A 27460-nucleotide genomic window follows, 5' to 3' on the forward strand; every position below is an offset into this window, starting at 1 on the left:
CGCGTCACTTGTATATTTACTCACTTTTTCTTCTCTCATCCAAACCCAGCCTTCTCATCTCTTTTCTTTGCCTAACGTTTCTCCTCCATCCAGTTCTGTTAAGCCTTTCCAATCCCCATGACCGCTTCCTTTGACACTCCTTGGGCACAGGTCGTACTGTTAAACCTGGGGTCCTGGTGCTGTCTGCTAACTGTTCATTATTTATTTGACTCAGCACTTCAGAAAAATCAGGATCCCCTAACTTAAGTAGTATGCTAAGGACAAAGCTTTGATCATTGCAAATGTTCATTAAATATGTTTTGGTTAACTGATACTTTGTAGTTGATGATTCTCTCCAGTTCTTATGCTACCTCCTGATGGCAAGCAAAATACTTGGACTCTTCCAGGCTTCTGAGGTCATGCTGAATGGTACACTTATTAAAAAAAAAAAGACAAAGACTACTAAACTCTTTGCTGTGAAGCCAACTCTGATCCATAGCAACCTTAAAGGACAGAGTAGAATTGTTCCATAGGGTTTCCAAGGCTGCATCTGGGATGAACTGCACTGATACAGAACATTGAATAAAATTGAAGGTCATTAAAATGTTTAACTCCATTTTCAGGTCTGTCTGCTACGGCCTGGTGGCAGAATGAACACAGGATCTAGCTCTTTAGAGAGCTGGATAGCATAGTTATTAGGTGCCATTGAATTGGTTCCTGCTGACAGCGACCCCACGTACATCAAAAGACAACACAGCCCAGTCCTGCGCCATCCTCACACTTGTTCTTATGTCTGAGCCTGATGCTGTGTCTGTATGTCAGCCCATGTGGTCAAGGCCCTTTCCCTTTTTCACTGACCCTCTAACGCACCAAGCATGACATCCTTCTCCAGGGACTGGTCTCTGCTGATAACATGGTCAAAGTATAAGAGATGAGGCCTCATCATCCTTGCTTCTAACTATGAAGCATTCTGACTGTACTTCTTCAAAGACAGATTTATTTGTTCTTTCAGTAGTTATATGTAGGTCAATATTCTATGCCAGTACCATAATTCAAATACAATGATTGTTCTCCAGGCTTCCTAATTAAATGTCCAACTTTCATATGCATATCAGTTGACTAAAAATACCATAGCTTGGCTCATGTACCCATTAGACTTCAAATTAACCTCCTTGCTTTTCACTTTAAATATGTCTTTAGACATTGGATTAGGGCTCAAGCCACTCAATTTAGGACTGTATCCAACAGCCATCACTTAAAAGCTGGTTATCTTTGAAGAGTCACTAGAAAAACTGTTACCTCATTCTTTTCTAAACTATGAAAATTAATATCATTATTGTGACCTGCTTCCAGGTTGGGCCCTGGGTAGCTTCAGTAAGAAAGCCTGTGAGAAAATGCTTCATAAAATAGAAAGCAGTCGGCAGGGGAAAGTGCAACAAGATAGTTAGATTCACTGTGGGTCATGGGCAAACTCTCAGGGGGCAATTATTCATTCGTTGAACAAATACGTATTGAGCTACTACTTTATGATAGCCCCTCCCAGTGGGCATCACGGGAAAAGAAAGTCTCAACCTTCTTTGTTGTTGCTAATGGCCATCAAGTTGACTCTGCCGCATGGTGACCTTATGGGTGTGGCGTAGAATGAACGGCCCCATAGAGCTTTCAAAGCTGTGGGCTTTCGGAAGCAGCTCACCAGGCCTGTCTTCCAGGTGCCTGTAGATGGATTTGAGCCACCAGTCTTCCGGTTGTTAGCTGTGTGCTTAATTATTTGTGTCACCCAGGGAACCCCAACCATCTTAATGGTTATGTTTTTGAGAGAGCAACATGCCTTAGGAGAGTTGTATGAATAAAAACCAGATGAGTTGGAGAGCCAACTTGAGATGAGAGAGAGGGAAGCATAGATTGCTCTTTCCAGAAATGTGGGGATCAGGGAGGAGCCTAAATAAGAACAGTACCTGCAAGGGGAGAAACTCAAAGGAAGCAAGTGGTTATTGGTTTGTTTGTTTGGGGGGCAACTTGCTGGTTGAGTCAAAGAATCAGTGGCCAGGGGAATGAAAGATGGTTGAGAGGAACACATCTTGGCTGGAGATATTCTGAGGAAGAAAAGAGGAAGATAGAATCAGTGGTTCACATTTTTAAAATGGATATGGCTTGTTCTTTGATACCTGATGGGGTAGATACAAGTGTTTATTATATGGTCACATTAACAATGGCTAAAATGTATTGAAAGCACAGACATGTACAAAGCCCTATTCCAAGTACATGTGTATATTATCTCACTTGATCTTCACAAAGGGAGTCCAACTTGAGTAGTGGTTATGAGTTGGGCTGCTAACAGCAAAACTAGCAGTTTGAAACCACCAGCTGCTCTGTGGGAGATAGATGAGGCTTCCTCCTTCCATAAAGAGTCACAGTCTTGGAATCATCAGGGGCCTGTTCTATAGTTGCTATGAGTTGGAATCAACTCGATGGGAGTGATTTGTTCTTCACAACAGCCCAATGAGATAAGTACTATCATTATTCCCTTTTTGTAGAAGATGAACTGCGGCACAGAAAGGTTAGGTAACTTGTTCAAGTTCAGGCAGCTAAGGTAGGGCTGAAAGTACAACCTAGACCTCTGACTCTAAAAGTCAAGCACTTCACCATTAGGCCAGGTGAAGTCTTAATAAGCATCTTTAAGATGTTAGGAGAACTCATATCTCTGATGCCTCTGTGAAGAGGGAGGCAAGGCCATTTTTCAAGTGACAATAGCGGGTGAGCATGTAAGGATTTAAAACTCTAAGTTCCCTCCTATCGAGTCAATTCTGACTCATCATGATCTTCATCATGAGTGGTTCTCCACCTGTGGGGCTCAAATGACCCTTTCAAAGGGATCACCCAATTCATGACAATAGCAAAATTATAGTTATGGAGTAGCAATGAAAATAATTTTATGGTTGGGGGGGTCATCACAACATGAGGAACTGTTATTAAAGGGTCCCGGCATTAGGAAGGTTAAGAACCACTATCCTATGAGACAGAGCGGAACTGCCCCTTTGGGTTTCCAAGGCTATACATCTTTACTGGCACAGAAACCCAACCTTTCTTTCATGAAGCAGCCGGTGGGTTTGAGCAGCCAGCCTTGTGGTCAGCAGCCCAACCCCCAATCCACTATGGCTCCAGAGCTCCTCAAAGATAGCTCTTTTGAGTAAGTGACCATATATACTGAAGAAATTCTAGAAGAGCCAAAAATGCTTTATTTGTACAATGGCACGTTGTTTTTTTAGTGACTCTTTAAACTTTCAAGGAGATGACCTTTGGATAGAAGAGCTTTGGGGAGATGTACTAGCGGTGTTAGCCCGTCATTGTCTGTTTACGATCCATTTTGAGAGTGTATTTGTTTGTGCCATGCTGCCTTCCTTTCCAGGGGCTTGAACGTTTTCATGGTTTTTCTCTATTTGCTAAGGAGTAACTTAAGTAACTGGAAGAATCTAACTTCTCATAGTCTATGTGATGAAGCTGGTTTTTAAAAATTGTTTTTGTGAGGATGTATGTCTAAGAATACAAATACCATACTCTGAAAATTAAACTCAACATAGAAAAATTAACTAACTATAAGAGTGTGTCTGAGATTACATTATAATGAGGAAAGTGAGTCTTTTCTGGCTTTCCATTAAAGACATGAATCATGGGTGTGGGGCTTCAGCTTACTGTAACCATCAACAATGCAATTCATAGAGCTTCTCCTGAGAAGCCAGACTTATGTGTGTTTATCGTGACAGTACGTGCCAAATTCTCTAATACCAGAATCTCTTGAAATGCTTTCTTCATTTAGAGACTTAGAAACCTGATACCACGTGAAACCGATTTCAGTCTGTTGCGGCTTACACAAAGGTTTCAAGAAAAGTGTAAACTCCTGGAGGAAGAATCTGTCCGTTTGCAATTCGAGAAACATGAACAATGTCAAAAACTTAAGGAAGAACAAAGATGCTTAAATCTCGAAAAGGTTTCATAGAACAATTTTTCTAAAAGTTCATTATTGCAGATTCTCCTGTAAGCAATGTATGCCTATAGTACACATCACATAAGCCTGGACGATGTAGCACAAGTCAAGTTGTTCTGATGCATGACCTCCAGCCTGCCCTATCTCTTACTCCCTGTTCTGTCTTCTCACTTGCTATCACCTCTACTGCCCTTCTCTGGAGTGGGGGATGCACTGGTAGGACTGTTGCTTCGGGTGCCTTAGGGCTAGGCTGTTTGCTACTAGCTACTCAAGACCTTGGGTTGCCGTGGAGGTGGCCCTCTCTTTCCCCAGCTTTGCCTCTCCTCGGCCTCGCTCTCTGACTTTTATCACCTGTAGGCAATGCTGAGTCGCTTTGCTTACTTCCTTTCAAACTCAGATGTCCCCTTGACCCTTGCTTCTCACGCTGACCAACTCCCAGCCACTTCTCAAATTCCTTCAAAGATCTTTAGTGATCTCTTATGCCTTTAAGGACTTGAGGGGATAATGGAATTATATAACTTATTAAAGACTTTTAAGAGAATTTCAGATGGCTGGGTATTTGGAATGTGTAAACTATAGGCAAAATAGTTATGGTTCTCCTTGTCATATAAGCCATTTTAAAAACTGTATTTAAAATGCTAAGCATTAAAGGCATGCTGAACATTATCAGCTATGTGAGAGATAAGTGGATAAAGGAGCTAACACTTGCCAGAGAGTTGACAAATGATTGAATTTCCCCACTGGCATAACCTGGCTAGGGGGCAAACCCCCCTGGAAGTATTGTTGAGACCAAGTGCTGGGACTCTTAATTCATATGGAACCAGCCTGTATGACTGAAATGCCAAGTCTAATGAAGGAAGTCTCCATAAGAAAGGCCATAGGAGACTGTTACATGCTCAAAAATAAACTGTTAAAAGTGATTATGTAGTGATCAAATAGAGCGCAAGGCCAAACATTCTGTTTCTGGTTTTATTGAGAAAAGAAAATAGTATTGCAGTGAGAGAGAAAAATAACATTATGGAAAGTTAAGCCATCATAAAAATAAAACCATCAATTATGCTAGATAGAACTTTACCTTTCTATATTTTGAAACCATAATTTCTGTCTTTTTAGTGGCACATAGTAGTTTCTTATGTTTGGGTGTAGCAATAATGGCCTTCTTAGTTCTAATATAATGCTTTAGTGGTAAAATCATTATTAGCTCCACATATTAGTTTCTAGTATATAAATTTTCCAAAAAATTTATCTGATTATGTTATTGTCTTTCATTTGAGACCAACTGCTTCTGTTCTTCTTGCAAGTTATTTCTACATTCAGGATAAATGAGCCAATAATAATAATAATAATATCATAGACTTCAGTATTAACTGAATGTTTGAATGTTGAATATTTGAAGTCATTCCTGAAGTGATATATTAAGAGTGGCTGTGGGTTCTTGGGCTCACCAGGAGCCTTCCTAGAGACTATCTCCTGGGCCCATTATTCTCTTAGACGTAAATTATTCCCAGGATTGGAGATATCAGAGGCTGGGACTGAGAAAGAATCACACCTGTCTGTATTTGAGACACCCTTAGTATCATTATGGTATTGTCACCCAGAATGGCATTGAATGAGGTTTTTGGAATTCCCAAATCCTGTTTTCATATCTTGTTTTTCAAAATGAGTCATAACATTTCACCGTGTGACACCTAGGTCATTGGCTAATTGCCTAGCAGCAGTAGATACTTTTAATTCCAGGACATAAATTTAAAGTATATGGATCTGTGAGTGTGTAGCATTACCAATTATGATGATTAAAACCACATTACTAATTGTCTATGGGGTATTCAGCAACGCTTGGGCAGAAGACGTCAAAATGAAATAATGGCCAAAATACAAGCGGCTATCATACAAATTCCTAAACCTGCATCCAATCGGACTTTGAAAGCACTGGAGGCCCAAAAAATGATGAAAAAGAAGAAAGAGGCAGAGGTAAGTGCTAATCCTTCCAATTGTGAGTGCTTTGTCTTAGTGGAAGATGGCCTTTCCCTGAAACACACAGAGAGACCTTCAAATTATGTCTGGCCTTGTCCCTCTCATTGAAAACAATCCCACTTTATGCCTATCTACTCCATTTTGCAACCTTGTTTGCTCAGAATTAGAGAATATTAGCTCTAGGTCAAGGATGACTGACTCCAGTGATAGGCACTCCCTGTGTGGCCTTCAGTGCCAAGGAGGCTTCTGAGTTCCTCCCAAGTCAGCCGGAGCGGGTGGTGTTGTCAATGGGTCATAACTGCCCTGTGTACATCCAGAGCCCTTCGTGTAACATGCAACATCTCTGCCTCAGCCCTGCCTTAAACTTCCACCCATCCATCCCCATCACATCACACTCTCTGTCTGTGGACTCCTGATGCATCAAGTGACTTGCTTGCTATCAGTGTGCTTCAATGTAAGCCAGCCACACGAGGAATGCGCTCTACTAGGTCCTATCCACGTAGCCACCCATAGGCTATAGTCTGATTCTCTTTCATAGGGAGCTATCCTGCATTTTGAAATGAATTCCCAAACTCTATACTGCATAATCATTGCTAATGATGTATTCTCGTGTGACCAAGAAAAATGATAGTAGCTACCTTATGCCACACTCTGCGGCATTGTGCCTGTCACATTACTTAACCTGTAAACAACCCTCTAGGTCAGGGTTGCTTTCCTATTTTATAGCTTAAAAAATGGAAGCCAGAAAGATGACAGTGTTAATAAAGTGGAGGAAGGGGGCTCTTTTGCTCGATTTATTGCATTTTATATCAATCTATCTTCCTTAGCTTTATTAATAATCACAAAATATCTTGTACACAGGTTCCTAAACAGAGGCACCTCTCTGATACTCTTTACTAAGATTCAGTCATGTTTTGGGGGTCTGATTTACATTTATCAATAAGGGCTTGCAATAGTCACTGCTGGGCTGCATTAACTTTCATAGGGTCAACAAATCATGTAAATAAGGTCGTACAGAGGATAGTTAGAACACCCAAGGGAAAAAGAGCTTTAAAGAATCTTAGTTTACAGACAAATAAGATTTATGTAAGTTTAAAACATTATAATTAAAAATATATATCTTGTCTCTTGAAAATGCTCATTCTTATTAAATGATTTTTGGGGCAGCATCTGAATCCTGAAAAAAGCAAGTTCGTTGAGATGATTTCTATATGTTTAAAGTTATTTTAGCCTAGTAAAACAGTAACCAACATGAATTATAAAAGTTATCTAGTATGTGGGGCTTTTCATCTCCTACCTTCTGATTGGCTAGAGTGAATAATGCATGTCACGATATACACTCGAATACGTGTAGAAGGTTTGCAGTGGTTTGGGGACCAGATAACTGATGGCGAATTTTCTTTAAAGGATGTAGCCAATGAGATTAAGAAGTTTGAAGCATTAATAAAAAAGGATCTCCAGGCAAAAGAAAGGTGGGATATAAACTATTTTATTAATCATAAAAGTCCTTTATCTTTTATACATCACTTCTGAATATTAAGGAATAGTTTCTCTGGAATCTTTTCACTTTGCAGCATCTTCAATAAGAGGGTAGATGAGGGAAGAAAAATGAGCTGACCTTCAGATGAATTGTCTATTAGTGACTTCTGTACAGACTAAAACAAAAATTGGCTATTAGAAGCTGTGTTGTTTTTCTATGCTATGCTTACTTAAGTTCAAACATTCTTGGCAATATTTGCTAAAATCATTTCAAACCCTTGCTATTTTAAGTTTGACCCTGCACTTCTTAGACTTGGGTTTTTAGCCCCAAACCAAATCCACTGCCACCCAGTCCATTCCAACTCCTGTTGTTGCTGTTAGGTGCCATCGAGTTGGTTCAGGCTCACAGTGACCCTGCTTACCACATCTCTGGGTCCTGTGCCATCCCCACCATTGTGCTTCTGTTTGAGCGCATGGATATGGCAATCCATTCTTGCCCAAGGTCTTCCTTATTTTTACTGCCAAGCTACTTTACCAAGTATGACATCCATCTTCAGGGACTGGTTCTGATCCATAGTCAAACCCTATTCAGGGTTTCTGAGGCTTTGGATCTTGATGGGGGCAGACAGGCCATCTTTCTCCAGGGGGCAGCTGGTGGGTTTGAACCACTGACCTTGAGGTTGGTAGTCCTAGGCTTACCTGACAGCTTCACCAGGTTTTAGCACCAGAACTCACAATTCAGAGTTGTTGGATGTGTTCATTAACCAAGTGTCACCAAGAAAATTCAGTGATGTAAAAAAGCCTCTGGTTAATAGATTTCATTTACCTGAAGATAAAGATCCCCCGACTTTTTTTTTCTGTCAAGGAGTCTCTGATCACAGAAAGTAATTAGCAGTGAGTTTTGGGTGTTGCTTTTGCTTTATGTTTTTTTTTTCTTGTTGTTAATCATGTTCAAGCAACTTGAGTTTTTCTGCCTTTTTAAATGAAAACTACCTAATATTACTCATTTATGCTTCATGGAATATAAAATAAAACTCTGTTACATAAGAAAAACAGATTTTGGCCAGAGCGCGGAGCGCGCAGCACGGGCTGGAGGGAGGGCGGGCGAAAAAAAACAAAACAAAAAAAACAGGTTTTGTACTTTAGTTTTATATTAATATCTGTGAGGGAAGAGAGAAATAAGAAATTGCCAACAAAGATGAAATCATGAGGAAGTCTAATAAGGAATGAAAAACAACCAGGATGAAGAACACTTAGGTATGGATGAATCTTCCTCCTACCCTCTGCAGAAAACTGTGGTGCCCCCTCTAATCTCTACTTAGATCCATCACTGTGCCCCTGTCCCCCAACGCAACATCAGACAAGCCTACTTGCCCAAACAGCTGGCATTCAAAGCCACCACACTCGCCCTGACCTTGGCCCATGAAACCCGTTGGCATCTTGCAGCTCGCACTGACCTTCACCAGTCACACCCTCTGTGGCACCAGAAGGGCCACTTGGTTGTTTAAAAGGTTGAAACACTTTGCTACTTACTGATAGTTGATACTCTCTGCAGCTCTACTTTGCTTTCTTGGGACCCTTCAGTTTCGACACAACTTAGCAACTATAGGGATAACATATGCAATAGCATGTGATCTGAACTATTAGGATGCAGCGATTCCTTCATTACACACAACTTTATATGCTTCTCCAAGATTACTTCCTTGCACAGGAGAATTATTGACTATGTAGTGCTTATAGACCTTAATAATGTACCCTTAAGTTATAGTCAAAGTCCTATGCCTTTAAAATGTATAATATTTAAAGCTATTTGTTGTTCTGAAAATGTATTCGTCTTTGGTAGCTAAATTGGATAACTTGCTGGTATATTGCGTACTGTTATATCATTTACTTTTTAAAGAGGTGTAGCTGAGAGAGAATTGACATTTGATCCTCATACAACCGAATATATCTCCTATTGATCAATTTTGAATGCATACATAAACTCTATACTAAACCACGATTCTCACTATATTGAATATGTTTCCTCCAGGCACCTGACCCTTTAGAAATCTGGACATAGAATTAGAGAATGTAGGGAAGTCTTCTCCTTTTGGTGTCGAAGACTTTGGTGAAAGGCCAGCCCGGCTGTGGTGGTGAAGGTGGCATGGTTAGCAAGGGTCCACAATCAGTGTTTGAGCTTGCTGTCAAACGTGGGCCACTGCCCCCCCCCAAAAAAAAAAGTCACTGCTATCTAGTGGACTTCCATTTATAACGCCCCTGCAGGACAGAGCAGGTCTGCTCCTTCATGTTTCTGAGGCTTTACATCTTTGGGGGAGTGGGCAGTCTTTTCTTTCCCACTCTTCCCTGCCCTAAACAACCAAATTCCTCTGGGAGCTTGGGAAGTAGCTTGAGTTTTCATGGGTGAGAGGAAAGTGGTCGAGGGTGGGGCCACCAAACCGCTTGTCCTGCCACTCTCTAGCATATTGACATTGGTCTACTTGGCTGACTCTTTTCAAGACGGATCTTCCCTGATGCTTGGGTGACCCAAAGTCTGCTTGCTGTGGTCTCAGGTAGACAGGAGAAAGGGGAGAGGAACGGTGGGGGAAGGGAAAGGAAAATGACAGGGGGTTCAAAGGAAAAAAGTCATGAGAGGCAAAAACCAAGACGGCCCTAGGCCTGGAAAGGGGATGCTGAGAACGTCCTAGCAACAGAGACCAGAACTGCAGTGAAGCAAACTGGACCCCTGACTTAGCCTGGTGCCACAAGGAGGGTGCACATTACAGATCAGCAAAACCATGCAGGTGCTTTCCCCTTCGATCTGCCTCCACAGCCAAAAGAATTAGCGTGTTTCCACGGTTTAAAAGCAAAATCTAAACTAAAGATTATTGTTCTTAGTGCAAACAAGACTTCTTTAGATACAGCTGGTCAGATGACTACTGATTTGTTAAACACTTACTCGGATGATGACTACATTAAAAAAATTCAGAAGCGCCTAGAAGAAGATGCCCTTGCACGAGAACAAAGGGAGAAAAGACGGCGGAGGTTGTTAATGGACCAATTAATAGCCCACGAAGCACAAGAGGTAAGATGTTGAGGTATTGGTCAAATAGAAGTGCTGGCGATTTTGTGAAGTGCAGTCTGGGGGACAGATGCACATACAGCCATACACAGCTGTGTATCATGTATGTATATTTGTGTATGTATGTTTCTCAAGGTTCTGTTTTCATGCACATACATAGGTGTGCGTGTGTGTGTGTGTGTGTGTGTGTGTGTATAAATTACATCTGATGTGTAGCTGTCCTTTATAACACACAGAACTGCCCTAGAGGGTTTCCAAGGCTGTGATCTTCCCAGAGGCAGATAGTCAGATCTTTCTCCCAGGGAGCAGATGGTGAATTTGAACTTCCAACCTTTTTGTTTAGCAGTTAAGCTTGTCACCGCTGTGCCACCAAGCAGCCGTCTCAGGTCTCTAGGCAAGGTAGAAACTGAAACATCCTAACCCCGACCATTGAGTCCAGTGAGTCAGAGAACCCTAACGGACTTAGTAGAACTGTCCATAGGATCGCCAAGGTTGTAAATCTCAAACTCAAAGGAATTAACTACCAATTTCATATCCTGACATCATAACAGCTACACAAAATATTTACTAAAGAATCTAAAATATACTTCAATAATAAAAATAAAAACCTCTCTGCCTTAGAGTTGATGCTGACTCCTAGCGACCTTTCGGACAGGGTAGCGCCACCCCTGTGTTTCCAAGACTAACTTATTACAGGAGTGGAAAGGCCATCTTTCTGTCTCTCTCGGAAAGGCTGGTGGTTTCAACTGCGGATGCTGTGGCTGGCAGCCCAACACATAACCACTGCGCCCCCCGAGCTCCTCACATCAAAAGTGTAGGTATCATTACTTTTGAGGAAAAATCTATGAAAAATAATCTAGGACATTGTTCATACTCTCAATGTATTCACCATTTTATGTCAGAGGCTCTAAAATTATGATCCCTGCTCCAGCAACATCAATGTCACTGCAGATTGCTCAACGTCAATCTTACTGAAACTTTCAGTAATCCACCGCAGACCTGCTAAGCCACTCCCTAGGCATGCCTGTTAATTCCAGGCCCTCTAGATGATTCTAAGTCTGAATTTGCTGGATGGCAGTGAGCTTGGGTTTTGCGGGGATAGGTGATTCTGACACAGCTACAGCTTGAGGATCACTGGTCATCTCTTCCACTGAACACATAGTGACTGAGCCGGTGCTGTGCTAGAGCTGTTTGTGCTAGGTCCCAGGACGCGGTCCACAAGACCAAGAGCCTGCTCTGGCAGAGTGTGTTGCTTGCAGGGGAGTTCCAGATGAGCCATCACATTCAAGGGTGCAAGTGCCACCAAGGTGCAAGGGGGGACGCAGAGGATGGACTGTGCCCACCCGCCCCGCCCCTGCCCCATAGATGGGGGAACAGCGCCCTGAGGAGGAAGAAGGGTCAGGAATTAGTTCGTTGAAAATAGGGTGGAATGAGATGGAGCCATTTCCAGGGGAGGCCTACCTGGTGCAGAGTGTAGTGTGTTTCGGGAGGAGAGATTATATGAAAATGTTCATTAGCAACGTCAAAGTTGAGATCTGGAGGCAAGAGTGGTGATGTGTGAGAGATCACCAGTGGACACATCATAATGAGCCCTGCCGCTTGTGCAAAGGGAAAGAAGAAGTTTTCCCAAGGTACAAAGGCAAGCCAAGAGCGACAAGGTTCGATTTGCAATCAGAAACACGACTTGGTGGAGATTTATCTGGAGAAGAGCAACTGGGAAGGAGGACACAATAAGTGGAAGCTGCTCTCTTACATAGAATGGAAAGGAGCCTCGTTTAAATGTAGTCATGGCCATGGAGAGAGAAGTCATTTCTAGAAGCACGATCAATGGAACTTAATGATTCATTAGATGTGGGGGAGAAAGACGAGATTTCTAACTGGGGCTATCGTTTGCTGAGATGGGGACGGTGATAGGAGGTACAGGCTGGAAGAGGAAGAGGATTTCAGTGGCCATCCATGGGACAGGGATCTCTGGCGGTGTAGTGGTTCAGTGTTCAGCTGCCAACTAAGAGACTGGCAATGAGATCATTGTTCTTCTCCTTGGGATCTACTGTCCAGAGCAGTGGCTACACCTCACTCACAGACAAACTTCACAATTAACAGGTTTGTTAAGGGAGGGGAGTTGTAATGCCCGTGAAACATTCTCAGGGTTGAGTTATTTATCAGGATATGTTACCAAATCTGCTAATAAATTCCCGCAGGACATCCAAAGGCATTCCGCTTAAGCTCTGTGGGTCAGCAAACCCAGGCCCCTAAATTCATCGCTCAAAGGCACCCTACTTTAATAAGCCTATAAAGGCACTCAGCCCCACTTCTAGGGGTCAGCAAGTTCAACTTCTTCAATGAAGTGCCCAGAGGTGCCCCACTCTGCAAGCACAAAAGCACACGTCTTTTCTTGTTCCGCGAGTGGGATCCTGCTTCTGCTGCAGCCGCTCAGATGATATAGTTGTCTTCTGGATCCAGGAGGCTCACTGTGCAGGGATCTCGGGTCCAGTGGATGTCCCCCACTCCTGGTTCTTGCTGGTCATGGATGTCCCCACTCCTGGTTCTTGCTGTTCATGGATGTCCCCACTCCTGGTTCTTGATGGTCATGGATGTCCTCCACTCCTGGTTCTTGCTGGTCATGGATGTCCTCCACTCCTGGTTCTTGCTGGTCATGAGCAGGAGATCCCTCCTCCTGCTTCCCAGTGGGTTCATTTTATACACTACAAGATGACACACCAGGAGAATCCTAGTTGAAATTACTCACAGGTGAATCCTATCAGTATCTTCTCCCACCTTATGAGACCCACGCGGGGAAAAGTCATTGGGTGGGAGTTAGAGACTTAGGCTAAAAGAGCCATATTAAATAACCCATTGCCTTTGCAGGCGATTTCCACCCCCCTTAGTGGTCTACAACACAGAGTTGTTGAAGAATGCTCTGTGTTGACCACTTGTTCTTCCTCTTCTTCATCCTCTCTAGCCTGGTGTTTTCCTGGAAAATTGGATGAATTTATTTTTTCCGACATTCTTCACTTCCCACCTGAATTCCCACCTGTTAACATGGACACATCGTAACAGTCTAGCTCCTAGTTCGCAGTCTTATTTAGCCTACCACCTCTTTCCAGGAAAAAACACCCCAATTGCTCAGAGCTCCCCTCAGAGCAATGAAAAGCTTTTGTACTATAGGCCCCAACACAGGATAAACGTGTCAAGGACCTGCTTTCACAGCACCTCTGGACCGTTTCAGCACCCCCTCTTGGGCTGAGCTCCCCTACTTTGTGAAACACTGCTCTTCCTGGGGGCTTCTTTCCTGGGCTAGGGAACCAGCAACTAGGGCACGGATGAGTCAGTGCGGCAGCAAGGGCACACCATTCCCAGCTAATTCTTTTCTGTTTGGCGTGAAACTGCAGTTCCTGAGGCAGGCCTGCAGCTCCAGGCCTGCGCACTGTCTGCTCTCTATTTCCCGGAGTGTCCCCTGCCTCCCTCTGCAGCCCACATGGGCCAGGGCCCCACAGTGGTGGACCGAGACATCCCTAAGCCAGCATGCCTGTTTTCCCATCTGCCTTTCTCCAAGGAGAACGTGCTATTGAGCAAAGCAGGGTTTCCTCGGATTCCCAGATACCTGCTGCTTTTCAAGAACATGCTACACCCTAGGTGGTTTTCTTTCGGCCTCACTCGCATGCATCTGCAGGAATTGCCTTCTCCCCTCCCTCTTCCCCCTCCCCCCAGCTTCCAAGTGCACGCCGTTTCCCCCGGGGGTTATATGCCTTTAACTTCGTGGGGATTATGAAGAGAGAGCCAGACAGCTGTACTCAAGTGCCTACCCCACCTAGTGATTCATAAAGAAATGCCCTAACAGGAGGCAAATGATAAGGTTTAAATTAGTTTGAGTTGGGGAAGGTTGTTTTGGGATGTGGGGTGACCAGAAGGGGCTGGTGTTGTCCAAGGTAGGGACAGCAGCAGTCTATGTAGAGTACAGGAGTGGTTTTAAGACATATATGAGAAGCAAAAAATAATACTTCTTAACGAGTTAGGCTTTAGGAGTGGTCAGAAAGGAGCACTTTAGAGGAGCCCTGATAAAAGTCAGCGTCCTAGTGTGGTCACCTGAGAAGGGGCAGTCCTGGGAACGGATCTGTTCTGCAGGGAAGTTATGAGTTCACTGTCCTTTAGTTGTGCTTTGAAGTCCATTGTAGACATTCAGGTGAAAATATTCAAGCTTGGAACTTGATTTGCTCTCAACCCACTCTGTAGTCATTTGCCTAGCATCTCAAATCTTTTCTATCCTTTAGAAAAGGGAATTAGCATTTTAGTGCCACATTCCTTCCCTTTAAATAAAAAGACCCTTGAATACTTAGGTGCCAGAACTTTTCTTCAGTGCACCATCTGAAGGTGGAAGATGCGCTAGCATCTTTGGAGAATTCAGCTGAGCTCTTGGTCCAGCATAAACTTCCAGCACCAATCCTGGCCCAGGAAGCGGAAAGTCAAACAATCCTGTTGAGGGTGTTCAGGATTCTCTGGTTGCCTAAGACCTCCCCAGATAGGGCTAAATATAACTAAACGAGAACTTTCAATTCTGCATTTGTTTTTTTCATTTTGGTATTGGAAATACCCAATATTTCATGTACGCGCTGAGTTTAAACAGACAGCTGTGGGCCATCCTGAGATCTCACAGCAGCCTGTTTCTGTGAGAAACTATGCCCCGCCTGCCAATTAAATTTTGGGAAACAAGTTATCTCTAAAGTAGGACTATTGCAAGTGGAACAAAAATGAGCATTTTTTTCTACACTCAGTTCTTGGATCTTGTTTTAATTTACCAGCCCAGGCTTTATACTAAAGTTCTGTTGTTAATTTCCTTTTTATTCATAACACGGTGTTAGCCAGGAAATAATCAAACCCTACCTGGTCAACCCAGAGTGTTTGTCACCGAAGGTCAGAATAACCAGATGTCATCTTGACATCTAAACTTCTTTGCCATAAAACACAGACAAATCTAGCATTCACTTGGAGCAGAAAAAAGAAAAAGGAAAGATAGATAGATATATTTTCACAAAGTTGACCAGGGCCATGCCTTAAGTACCACTTACCTATTGCTGTGTGAAAAACCAGCATGGTTCTACTTTGCATTGAAGGGTCATTGTGAGCTGGCATCTACTTTATGGTAATGAGTTTGCGCTTTTTTCTTTAAACATGATGTGCACTTGGTGCTAGGCTGAGCTGTTCTTTTTGTTTCAGCTGGGCTCACGTATGCATCATTAGTCAGCTGGTGGATTAACTGGGGTTGGCTGGTTTATGAAGGTTTGGTGAGAACCCTCTGGGAAAACGGGGGTTCTGTATGGTCCCCCATATTACAGCAAGGCCCAGGTGGGGGTAATGTATATGGTGGTATCAGAAGTCCCAAGAGCAATAAGAAAGTCAGATTCCAAATGCAATGTCTTTTGTGCTGATATCTCATGGACATTTCTAATAATTCCACAACCTATATTTTGTGGTGGGGAAACAGATTTCTGTGCTTGATGGGAATATCTTCAAAGTATCACTGCAAGGCTACAGATGCAGGAAATGCCATCAGTTGTGGCCATTTTTATATTCTGCCACCCATCTACGATTGGATCTTTCAAGAACATCAGTGATGAACATGAACATTTTTAGGGTTTTATAAGTGCAAGAGCTGTACCCCTGCCAAGTTGTTCTTGGTTTTATTTTAATGGACTGCATTATATTTGAAATAATTTTATTTTATTTTCAGTTTAGATTATATCATCTAATCTCCATTCTTACATGATTTCCTAGTTCAGATTTTAAAAATAACCCAGAGCCTTATTGTCTAACATACTGTATTTCTCTTGAAATTGTGTAGGGTAAGAGATCAAGTGCTAGTATTAGTGGTACCATATTATGTTCTTAAATTATTGAATTGTTGAGTGGTCAATAGAAATCTCCAGTGTGTAGATGTTTTTAAAAAGTTGTCCAAAGTTGTCCCTACTAAAGAGTGTCATCATTACCTCCTCCTTCCACATGATGTCTCTGTGTATACAGGGTAAGACAGCTTGACAGGACATTGGCGATTACCTTTCATGTCATCTACCCAAGAATATGCCCTGAAAATCCAAAGTTACCTGGTCAAGGCACACAGCTAATCCACTAAGACTGCACTGGCCAGGTCCACTGATTCCTAGTTAATGGTTTTCTACTGTTCATTAGCTGGCCCCCTATTGAGCGGATATTATACCATCTAAATATTCTTGCAGATTGTTGCCCCTCACTCAGATGTTCTAAAGAAAACAATAGGTCCTGTTTCCTTCTCCTTGTTTCAGCCTTCCTATCCAATCAGCTCTTCTTTACACAGATAATGTAATGTGCCCATCGGGTCTGCCATCTCTAGATAGGAAAGGTCTGCATGCATTTTCTATCCAGTAAAGCCTAGGTGCTGTGTGCTTTGGGGTGCTAGCCAAGAGGTCAGCAGCTCTAACCTGCCAGCTTCTCCACAGGAGAAAGATGAATCTGTTGGCTCCTATACATAAGTATCACTTCAGAAACACAGGGGCAATCCTACTCTGTCATATAATTCCCAACTTCTTAACATATTATAAATTGAATGTTATAGCTCTTGTTTATAAAACATTGAACACAATCACTAATCTTGTATTCTGATGAGATTTAGACATAGTCATTCATTGAAAATAATTGGGAGTGGCCCTACCCAATACTTGCCCTCATTAAGAGATCACCGAAGATATGGGTGCTGTAGCAAAGTGTGGTGAAGAAACCAGATGATGCCTGGATAGTAGGAGGAATACCATCCGGGGTCTTAAAGGCTTAAAACAAGAAACCTTCTAAGTGAGGCATCAACTAAGTCCACAGGGAAGAAGCATACCAGCCCGAGTGATGCAAGAATTCGAAATGGTAAAATCCGGATCAGAGGGAAGGAACAGTATCAAACATAAATTCTGAACACTCGGTGTGGTGTGCAGAAGGCTATAGATGACAGTAGAAGATGAAAATCCATTTTCAGGGTCCCCACAGAGATTAAGCAATGGATGAAGCCCCTCGGGCCACAGCCAACCTTCCTATCGGCCAGAGAGCATTGTAAAGTCAATTATGGCCAGTGTAGTCACGTTAAAATGTAATCCATTGTCCTTTCCTTTCTTTAGACCCAATTGTTTGTTTTGAATACTTTCTGCTTTCTTTTCTATTGAGGTTTTTCTGTTTTGGTTTGTTGTTATTAGTTTTTGTTAGTTTATCTGTTTCTTGTTTGTGTTTTGTATGGTCTTCTATATATAAAAGCCAGGATAGGTGAATCTATAGAGACAGTAACTGGGTAAATAATCACCTAGGGGCATGGCAGGTTAAGGTAGAGGGAGATGGGGAGCTAACAACAATGAGCACGAGAAAGAAGAAAATGTTCTGAAATTGATTGTGGTGGTGATTGCACAGCTCTTCTTGATATAACTGAGCAATTAAGTTGTATGATGTGAGTGATATGCCAATAAAATGATTTATAAATACAGTAAAATAATAGTGAGTTACAGGACCTCTGTGCTTCTAGTGGCCAAATCATACAACCCATGGTCAGAGAGTTTCATTTTTATAATTCAATTTTTTTCTGCCACTCACTACCGTCGAGCGCATTCTGCCCGGGGATTGGCCTTTGGGATGGGGCAGAACTGACCCTGCGGGAGTGCAAGACTGTCACTGTTTACAGGAGCAGAAAGCCTCCTCTTTCTTCCAAGGAGCCGCTGGTGCTTTCAAACTGCTGACCTTGTAGTTAGCAGCTGAACGCATAGCCACTAGGCTACCAGGACTCCTCTTTTGATATTTGCCAGGTTCAAAATTAAATCAAGTGGTAGACTTTGTTTTAGAAGAATAGCATCATAGCTTTGAAAATTATTTATGTCTAAGTATCTTAGCCCAAAGGGGAATCTAGACAGGATCTTCCCAAGTAATCAGCTCCTCTAATGGTGTTTCAGGAGGCTTACCGGGAGGAGCAGCTGATTCACCGACTGATGCGGCAGTCCCAGCAGGAGCGCAGGATCGCTGTGCAGCTCATGCATGTCCGCCATGAAAAGGACGTTTTATGGCAAAATAGAATTTTCAGAGAAAAACAGTACGAGGAAAGACGACTGAAAGATTTCCAGGATGCTCTTGATCGAGAAGCGGTAAGCACTGTCTCCCTTGCAAATCTTTCTAAGTTTGCCCTCCATCTTTTCTATCAAGTCATGGTAAATAAAGCCACAGTCTGTTGCCAGTTGCCTAATAGTAGTTGTGTGTGTGTGGTCATCTCCTCCCCTTTCTCCGTTTGTCTGTGTAGTTGTGCAGCTTGTGAGGGAGGAACAGTTCATTGAGCGCAGTCATCTCTAGTCTTGGTTCTCTAGCTGACTAAAGAAAGAGCATTCACTATCAATGCCGTGCTAGTCGTTTTGATTGTCTGAAGCTTGCTTGCCAAGATGCCTCAGGAAGGTCTCGTGGGAACAATATTCCCCGAGCTCTTGTATATTTTTAACAGTTTATGCCTTTTATCTTGATGATTATATTTGCTGACTATGAAACTATGGACTCATTTTCTTAAACATATTAAATCATGTGACTAGAGGGTTTTTTGTTTTAAAGTGTTCTGTCCAAAAGATTCGTACAATATAATGTTTGTTTCCCATACGTCATTGCTCTTATTGTCTGTCTACATGCCCGAAGCCTTCCTTTTCCTGTGAAGGTCACTGTTTATGAGAGTGTGAGAGTAGGCGGTCTGTGGCCATACCACTCTGAACATACCCGATCTCATCTGATCTCGGGAGCTAAGCAGGGTCTGGCCTGGCTCGTACTAGGACGGCAAGCTGGCCTTGGCATGTCAATCTTGGTGCGCAGTCCTGGGTCCTGAAGAGAACTTTTCAGCTATCCGCTTCCACAATGACATTATTGCCTTCTAAGTCCTCCCTTGCTTTCTGATAAGACAAGATTTCTTAGACCCATTGAGGAATTTTCCTTCCCCTGAACTAAATAAGCCATTTCTCCATGGTGCCCTGGTTCGCTGTAGTGGAGGATGATCGGCAGACGCCGGATCTGGGTGCTAGCTGTGCTCTCTGTTACTGTGATTGTACTTAGCACATGCCCTTTAATAGTGCTGACAATCAAAGTATGCAGCTTTGAATTAACACATTGCTATTTTTAATCATAAGGTCAATGCGCATATACATATGTACATATTCTAAAAACCTAGATTTATTTTATTAATGGTTTACATGAGTGTGAATAATATTTTAGATAGCGTATCTTTACTGCTTTCATAAAACCAAGCCAGGCAAAAGAGATCACCTTACAGAAAACAGGAAACAGGACTTTTTTTGTAAGTTTTAGAAATATCATTTGGGAAATACCATGCTCTACAGAGATAGGAAAACAGTATGCTGCCTTTGTAGACCCAATCCAGCATAAATATTGGGACTGAGGATGGGATGGGGAGGAGAAGTCATAACCCATGAACTTGAACTACATGAGCATTGACCCCAGATTGCTTCTTTGGCCTCAAGAGTTGACTTATTTGGGTAATTGTTTCATCTTTTTTTTTTTTTTTGAGAGAAAACTGATTGAACGATATTTGGTTTCAATAGATGTGAAGGGTTGTAGCGTGTGATTTTCACAGCCACCACTGGAGGCAGATGCTTTGTTGAGCTCCAAGTTACACTTAAAGAAAAAGGGGAAAAAAAGAAAATGAAGTTTAGACAGTTTGAGGTCCCAGAGCTCCTCAGTGGTGGAGCAACAAGCAAAACCAGTTCTACCAGACTCTAGTCCCAGCTCAAACCCTCGGAGATTTGTCACCTCCCACATCCTTCCCTTTTCTTTTTCTTCTTGCTCTTTTTAGGCCGCAACCCACTTTTGCTGTCATGGGACAGGAAATAGTGGTGTGGTCAGCAGGTAGGGTGGGGTAGAGGTACCTGGTAAGGAAAGGAGGGTAAAGGAAGAAGGAAGGAGACGACCATAGAAATCCAAGCACGTATGAAAGGATTCTATTTTTGATAGGGAAGTTCGATTGTTCCCGCTGCGGGTTCCGTGGCGTCTCATCTTCCTACTTCCGCCTGTTTCACAGACTGGAGAATTCAGCCTCAGCCTCCACGTTCAGTCTCCTGGCTCCATAGACTCTTATCTCACTTCTCTTCCTTCGGATTCTCCCTTCCTCTGGACTCCTCCCATTGCCACGGCCACCCAGAGCTCACAAACGGTGCTTACAGTGACGGGGTTTAGTATGGACGTTAACCGGTTACAGTTCACGTGAGAACTTCTCAGGATACAGTGGCTCCGTGTGAATGTGTTACAAAGTTCTTTGGGGCTTCTAATAAATTCCCGAAGGGCATGACACTGCAATGCAGCCTCAACTTGGAGCACGCAGCTTTACTTGCTCGATGGCCTGGGAAGTCCACTGCTCTGTCTCAGATTCGGGATCCGCGCTCTATTGCTGCTGCGGCCCCTCTGCCACTCCTCTGGTGTCGCAGCTGTCTTCTAGATCAAGAAGCTTCACTGCCTGCACAGGGGAGCTTGGGATCCAGAGGATGTGTCCACTCCTGCTCTTGCGAGGAGTGAGACCCCTCTTCCTGCTTCTGAGATGACTCATTTTATACCAGCAGGATGGCAATCATAATGAATCCTCTTAACAAAGTCCTCATAACTGTATCTTTCTCCACCTGCTCTTACCCAGCCCCGTCAGGAAGAGGTGGTTTGGTGGGAGTCACGGAGACTGTGGCTAGAAGAGTCATATTAATTAATGTTCTGCCCTACCACCATGAAGGAGAAAGTGTTGAATTGCACTGTTGGTCAAGGACGTTGCCCCATAGAAGTGAAGACGGTGAGACTGGGTCTAAAGTTCTTTGACTATATTGCAAGGAGAGGCAACTCCCTGGAAAAGAACGCCAGGGTCAGCAAAAACACAGGATGAGCCTGGATGAGTTGGATCGATCCAGTGCATCCCCAATGGGCTCAGACATTCACAGCAGTTGAAAGACAGGAGCAGGATCCTGCCTTGTTTCGTTCTGTTGCCCATGGCATTGCTATGAGTAGGAGCCAACTGGCCAGCACCTAACAATGACCAACACAACCTTGCATTGATGAAACGGAGCTGTAGCCTGCTGAGATAGTTTGTTGTGCCAGCCTGGCCGATAAACACAAGTGGGATTAATTGAAGGGCGGAGAGATAAGTGGCTCGGTGAGCGTCGCCGTTCTTGTTGCTCCCTCTTTAATCATCGGGCCAGTGTCCAGCTGCCTTGCTTGTTCTGTGCCTCAATTTAAAGGGCACACTACCTGTGGGACGCCTAGCCTGTGGACTGTGTCACTGTAAGTTGAGGTCCCTTTAAGACCACAAGAATGAAATTTATAACTCCGGAGCTGAGGACTGACAGTTGGTGACCTGGCTGACGGTTGGTGACCTGCCTTGCTGTTTGCTGCCTGTGCTGGGATAGCCTAGCTCTCTCTCTCTACAGAGGACTACCGGAAGACTTGAAGGACTGCCAGTGTCTCACAATTCTCTCACGGGAGTGAGTCGCACTGAGCCATTCATACTGCTTTATAATTTAACTGTTCGTTTCTTGTATTATATATCAATCTGTTTATAACTTAACTGTTCATTTCTTGTATTTATATATCAATCTGTTTATAATTTAAATGTTCGTTTCTTGTGTTATATAGCTATCTTTATAAATATATAGGTATAAAAAGATCAGCAATCTGGCTTTGTCTCTCTAGAGAACCCTGGCTAACACACCTGCTAACTGGTGCCCAGCGTCTCACAGACCGTAGTTGATGTTGTTCACAAGCTGGGGCTTCGATTTGACTCCAATTCCTCCAAAGTCCCAATTCACTTCAACTTCACACTCTTAAATGGGTCACGGGAAGCCAGTTCCATTTATGAGCACGTGATGGGGTCTCTCGAAGTTGGCATCGCTTTTGAAAAACAACATGTTGGCTATTGGAAGCCCAGGGATCAAGCATCCCGGTGTTTCTCTCACCTTAGCTAGGCTTAGTTTGTCCTTCATGCTTAGTGTGAAGAAAGGACTTCCTAAGAAAAGTGTAAACCAAGTAGAAAGTGATGTGAAATGGATTGTTTCGTTACCTTCTATAGACATACACGTTCACACCAATGAATTTTATTAATGTATGAGTGCTGTAACAGCAGGAGTCGGTGGCAAAGTGTGTTGCGTTCCCAAGGAAACAATTCTGGCAGTTGTGTGCTATTTTCAAAGCAGAATGACCAGGGGATTTCCTAATTATTTTCTAAGAAAAACTCAGAATCCTGGAACTCCGCTACTAAAAGACAAAGGGGCTTGTCCACCAAGGCTGCCTTCAAGGTTGAGCCTCCTGAGATGAATGAGAGACCAGCAGGCTCGGGAGCTGGCACCAGACTGGTTGTTTTTTCCATGCCGCTCGAGCCCTGCCCATGTTCACCCTGACCATTGTGAGCTCAATCCTTCCCTTTCAATACTTAGGATGCAGTTTGTCATTCGTCTACATGAGCGTGCCCCCAGTTAGGCCATTTTTCACTGTATTCTGTTTTCAGTGTCTAACTTGAACGATAAGCTGAGGGTGCAATGTTTCTATTATTGTCTCAGGCAACATGCTCAGGGTTTAATATATTAAAGAGAAGGGATTCAGTTACTCATTTGTTTTGGCATAAAGGGATTTTTCATTCTATTTAGTGCTTTTGTCGGCTATCAAAGTGTTGACATTTTCATTTAAATCATTCTCTAATTGTAGTGATTCTGAACTATTTCTTTTCTTCCTTAGGCTTTGGCAAAACAAGCCAAGATTGATTTCGAGGAACAAGCCCTGAGAGAGAAGGCCATTCATGAGCAAATTGCTGTGGAAAGAGCGCAAGCTCGGTACCAAAAGCATTTTTCATTGTGTGCAGAAGTGTTGGATCACATACTTGATTTGTCTACTAAAGTGGCAGACTATCGAATGCTAACAAATAAGTAAGTACAGACGTAATCAAGACCCAATCGAACCGAGTTCAGTGACACCGAGTTGATGGCAACTCGTAGTGATTCTGTAGAAATCATGGCCCCATAACATGTCCCAAGCTGTAGCCTGTATGGGACCAGGTGGCACGTTTCTCTCTCGCTGGTGGGTTCAGACCAGCTCTCACTAGCAGCCTAATGACACATTAGCCCCCGTGCCATTCAGGGCACCTTGGAGATGTGACTGAGGTTAAAACCAATCACGTTGTACAATAGGAAGCACAATGATAAGTAAAACGAGGCAAATGGTCCAGAAAAGACAAAGAAGCTGAATATAGATGAGCCTGATTATTGACTTAGTTCATCCACTACCCAGCGTTGTTAAAGGTATACTGTTTTTGTATGTCTTTCCCCACTTAAGAATTATATCAAAATTCTCGGTAGTTTACCAAGACAAGTAAAATCATTTCCTTCAATCCCTAAGAACATTAGAATTATTTAAACTTTGTTTTACTAATCATTGCATCTACTCACATTGATGCCATTCTGTTTCTAAAAGAAATTAACATATTAGTAAAATAAACAAAATCAACCATATACAGAATATGCAAAAACAAAACTCACTGCCATTGTGTCAATTCTGACTCATGCTGACCCTATAGAACAGGATGGAGCTGTCCCTGTGGGTTTCCATGACTACATCTGTCTACAGGAATAGAAATCCGCATCTTTCTTCTTCAGAGCTGCTGGTGGTTTCAAACTGCTAACCTCAGGGTTTTAGCCCAACACATAACCACTACACCATTGGGGCTCCTGCAAATAAGAACACAGGAAAATTCGAATTAAAATAATGCAAAGCCAGGGGATATATTTGAATACAGTTTTATAGGAAGCAACAGGTTTTGCTAGTTTCTGAAATTGAGCTACAAACTTGATATGAGTTTCCTAATGGCTGAAGCAAAAGGGGAAATGCCACAGTTTACATAATCCCAACCATCATTTTAAGTCTTTAAAAAATGTATTAAAAATTCATGGCATTCCGTTTAGACGGCGGCTTCCTTACGTGGCCTCACCTAAGACTCAAAGACATGTAGCAGATGCCCTGGGCAGCGCCCTTGGCTGCATCTTTCAAGCAGCTGTACCATCTGAATTCATAGATGGAGTTTTTGTAAAGTGTCCCTTGCAGAAAATGCATTGTTGCTTTAAATATTAAATGTAAAGCTCTGAAACTTCTAGAACAAAACAGAGGAATCCTTTTAGAGCTACAAAATCTAGCAACCACTTTTTTTAGACTCAACATCAAAATCATAATCTACTAAGAGAAAAAATTTAACTTTTCATCAAATTAATTTTTCTGTAAAAGATTAAAACTAGTAAGTTGGATTTCAACAAAATTAAAACCATGGTCTACAAAGAAAATATCTTCAAGATATGCATAGTCAGGAAAGGACAGTTTCTGGAGAAGGACATCTTGTTTGGTAAAGGGAAGGGTCTTTAAATACAAGAATGCCCTCAAGGAGATGGACTGACACCATGGCGGCCGCGGTGGACTCCGGCACAGGAACAATTGTGAGGATGGTGCAGGCTGAGGCCGTGTTTCCTCCTATGGTGTCTAAGGTCCCTATGGGTCAGAACCAACTCAGTGGTACCTAACAACAACAAGAACTTAGCCAACAGATAGGTAGTAACTAGGTTATATGGAGGTGAGTTTTTTAAAAAGAGGTGCTGCGAGGCTCTCAATTCAGACATTCATGCATTCTCTTAAACAAACTGCTTTTCAACATGTCTCTGTGGCCAGCGCGGAGCTACAGACACATTTTCTCACTGACCTACTTGTCATAGACTCTCATGACATTGCCCACACACACACATACACACACACACACAGGCAGATGATCACCAGGGGAGAAGTTTAAAAACACTGAAAACGTCACTGGACAGGACAAGGCAAGGGGAGTTGTGACAAGAAGCTGTTCTCCATCCTAACAATACACGTACTCAGTCTCAAGGGTAGCAAAAGCTGTCCTAGGAAAATTGGGTTGGAAAATTTTCCCTATCTACCCTACACCCCAATCTTGCCTCTTCACACATCATTTTTGTCCCCCACATTCAAAGCATGTTCACGAGGAATATAAATAGAACCCCTCAAAAGCCAAATCTGTTGTTGTAATTTGGTGGAAATCAAAGAGTGTGTTCTTCTTCAGGGATGGGTTCAAGAGCTAGAAATTGCACCCTCAGAAGTGTGTTGGCCTCGGTGAAGGCTATGTGAGGAGACAACAGCTTCGCATCTTGATATTTTTGTTTAGTCCTGGTTTCTATGAATTGACAGCAATACGCTTTTACTTATTCCTTTGTAAAGAACTTTCAAAACTGAACTGTAAAAAAACCTGTGAAAACATCAAGAGGATAGATCTCAATAAAGAGGATGTACAGATGGCAAATGAGCACTCGAGAAATGCCCAGTATCGTGAGCCAGTAGGGAAAGGCAGGTAAAAACCAGGATGAGCTATCATGACACATGTATCAAACAGTGATATACATCCATATGATGAAATATTTCTGAGCAACAAATGATGGATGCACACCATATCTTAAATAAATTCCCAGAAAATTGATTGGTGGAAAAAGAGAACTCCGCCAGGGTCAATACATGATTCCATTTATATAACAGTTTTGAAATAAACCAAAGTTTAGAAATAGAGAACACATTGATAATTGTCAATGACTAAGGAAAAACTGAGAGGGGGAAAGCCGTGGATATTGCTGTATAAGGGCAACATGAGGGACCTTACTGTCATGAGAATATTCTCAGTTTGGTCTGTTTGAATACATTTTAATCAAAAGCCATAGGGCCTGCATAAATTCCAGAGTTGAATCATCACTGGAAGGGGATATTAGAAGATTTCATGAAGAAGCATAGCCCTGATAGTCTATGGAAATAGAAGGGGAAATCAATATCTAAATATGAGGTCATATAAGACCAAGCCTTCACAGCCATTTAGATGGGGGAGATCATTAAGTCTTGAAATGCAGGGGAGCTGAACTTGAATCTTACCACCAGATTGAAACTTGCCCTTTTCAAACTCTCTTGTTGCAAAATCTTACAGAAGATGCATTCTCAAGTATTAGAACGGATTTGGTGAAGTAATCTAGATAAAACAGATTCTAGTATATAGAAGGCAGTGACCTGGTCGACCAAATATGGACACAAAGCCTTCTTTGTGTCCGTCCCACAGAAAACAATCAAACAGAATCTGGGAAATATTGAATACTGCCATTAATTTCATGTGCAAGTAAAATTTTGCTAAAGCCCATTCAAAAACCAGATGCAACAGAACGTCAACGGGGTGCGGCTAGAATTCAAACTGGACTCTGAATCCATGGAACCAAGGACATTATTGATGAGCAGAAAGACATTTCTTAATGTTTCATGTAGTGTGCAGAGACATTCAACTGTGTGGATCATAACAAACTATGGATAATATTGAAGAACCTGGGAATTCCAGAACAAGAGAATGCTGCATTGTTTAAAACTCTGGAAAGGTGGGTGTGTCTCAAGGTTTTATTCTTTTATCATAATTACTTGATCTGTAGGCTGAGAAAATAAGCCAAGAAAGTGGTAGAACATGGCATCAGAATTCGAGGAAAGCTTATGAGCAGCCTCCAATATGCACACTTACTGGTGAAGATGCAGGACTGCAGCCTCCAGTATGGATTATTGCTCAAGGTAAAGATAACGAAAATGTTCACAATGTCACGGTACACAATGTATTGCCCGAGAAAATCTGCACAAGATCTCTTTCAAGAGAAAAGATGTCCCTCTGCGGACTAAGATATGCTTAACCCAAACTCTGGCATACGCGTGTGAAATCTGGACGATGCTTAAAGAAGACCCCAGAATGGATGCAGCTGAACTAGGATGTTGGCAAAGCATCTTGAAGTACCACAGACTGCCAAGAGAATACACGAATCTGTCTTTGAAAAAGTCCAGCCAGAATGCTTCTTAGCAGCCAGGATGGAGAGACTTGAGACATGTTACAAGGAGCAATCAGCCATTTTGCCTGGTAG

At 42.6% G+C, this 27460-nt stretch overlaps 1 protein-coding gene across 1 annotated transcript in view; it reads left to right on the forward strand.

Moving 5' to 3' along the window:
- SPEF2 (sperm flagellar 2) overlaps window positions 1-27460 on the forward strand; it is a 202695-nt gene that overhangs the window by 29028 nt on the left and 146207 nt on the right. The window contains exons 4-9 of the mRNA XM_075540928.1: window positions 3794-3964; window positions 5792-5932; window positions 7343-7407; window positions 10292-10478; window positions 18425-18613; window positions 23220-23407. Of these exons, the coding sequence (XP_075397043.1) occupies window positions 3794-3964; window positions 5792-5932; window positions 7343-7407; window positions 10292-10478; window positions 18425-18613; window positions 23220-23407 (941 nt within the window). The remainder of the gene's footprint in view (window positions 1-3793; window positions 3965-5791; window positions 5933-7342; window positions 7408-10291; window positions 10479-18424; window positions 18614-23219; window positions 23408-27460) is intronic.

The sequence above is a fragment of the Tenrec ecaudatus genome, chromosome 2 (genome assembly GCF_050624435.1).
Source record: "Tenrec ecaudatus isolate mTenEca1 chromosome 2, mTenEca1.hap1, whole genome shotgun sequence".
In the NCBI taxonomy this organism is placed as follows: domain Eukaryota; kingdom Metazoa; phylum Chordata; class Mammalia; order Afrosoricida; family Tenrecidae; genus Tenrec; species Tenrec ecaudatus.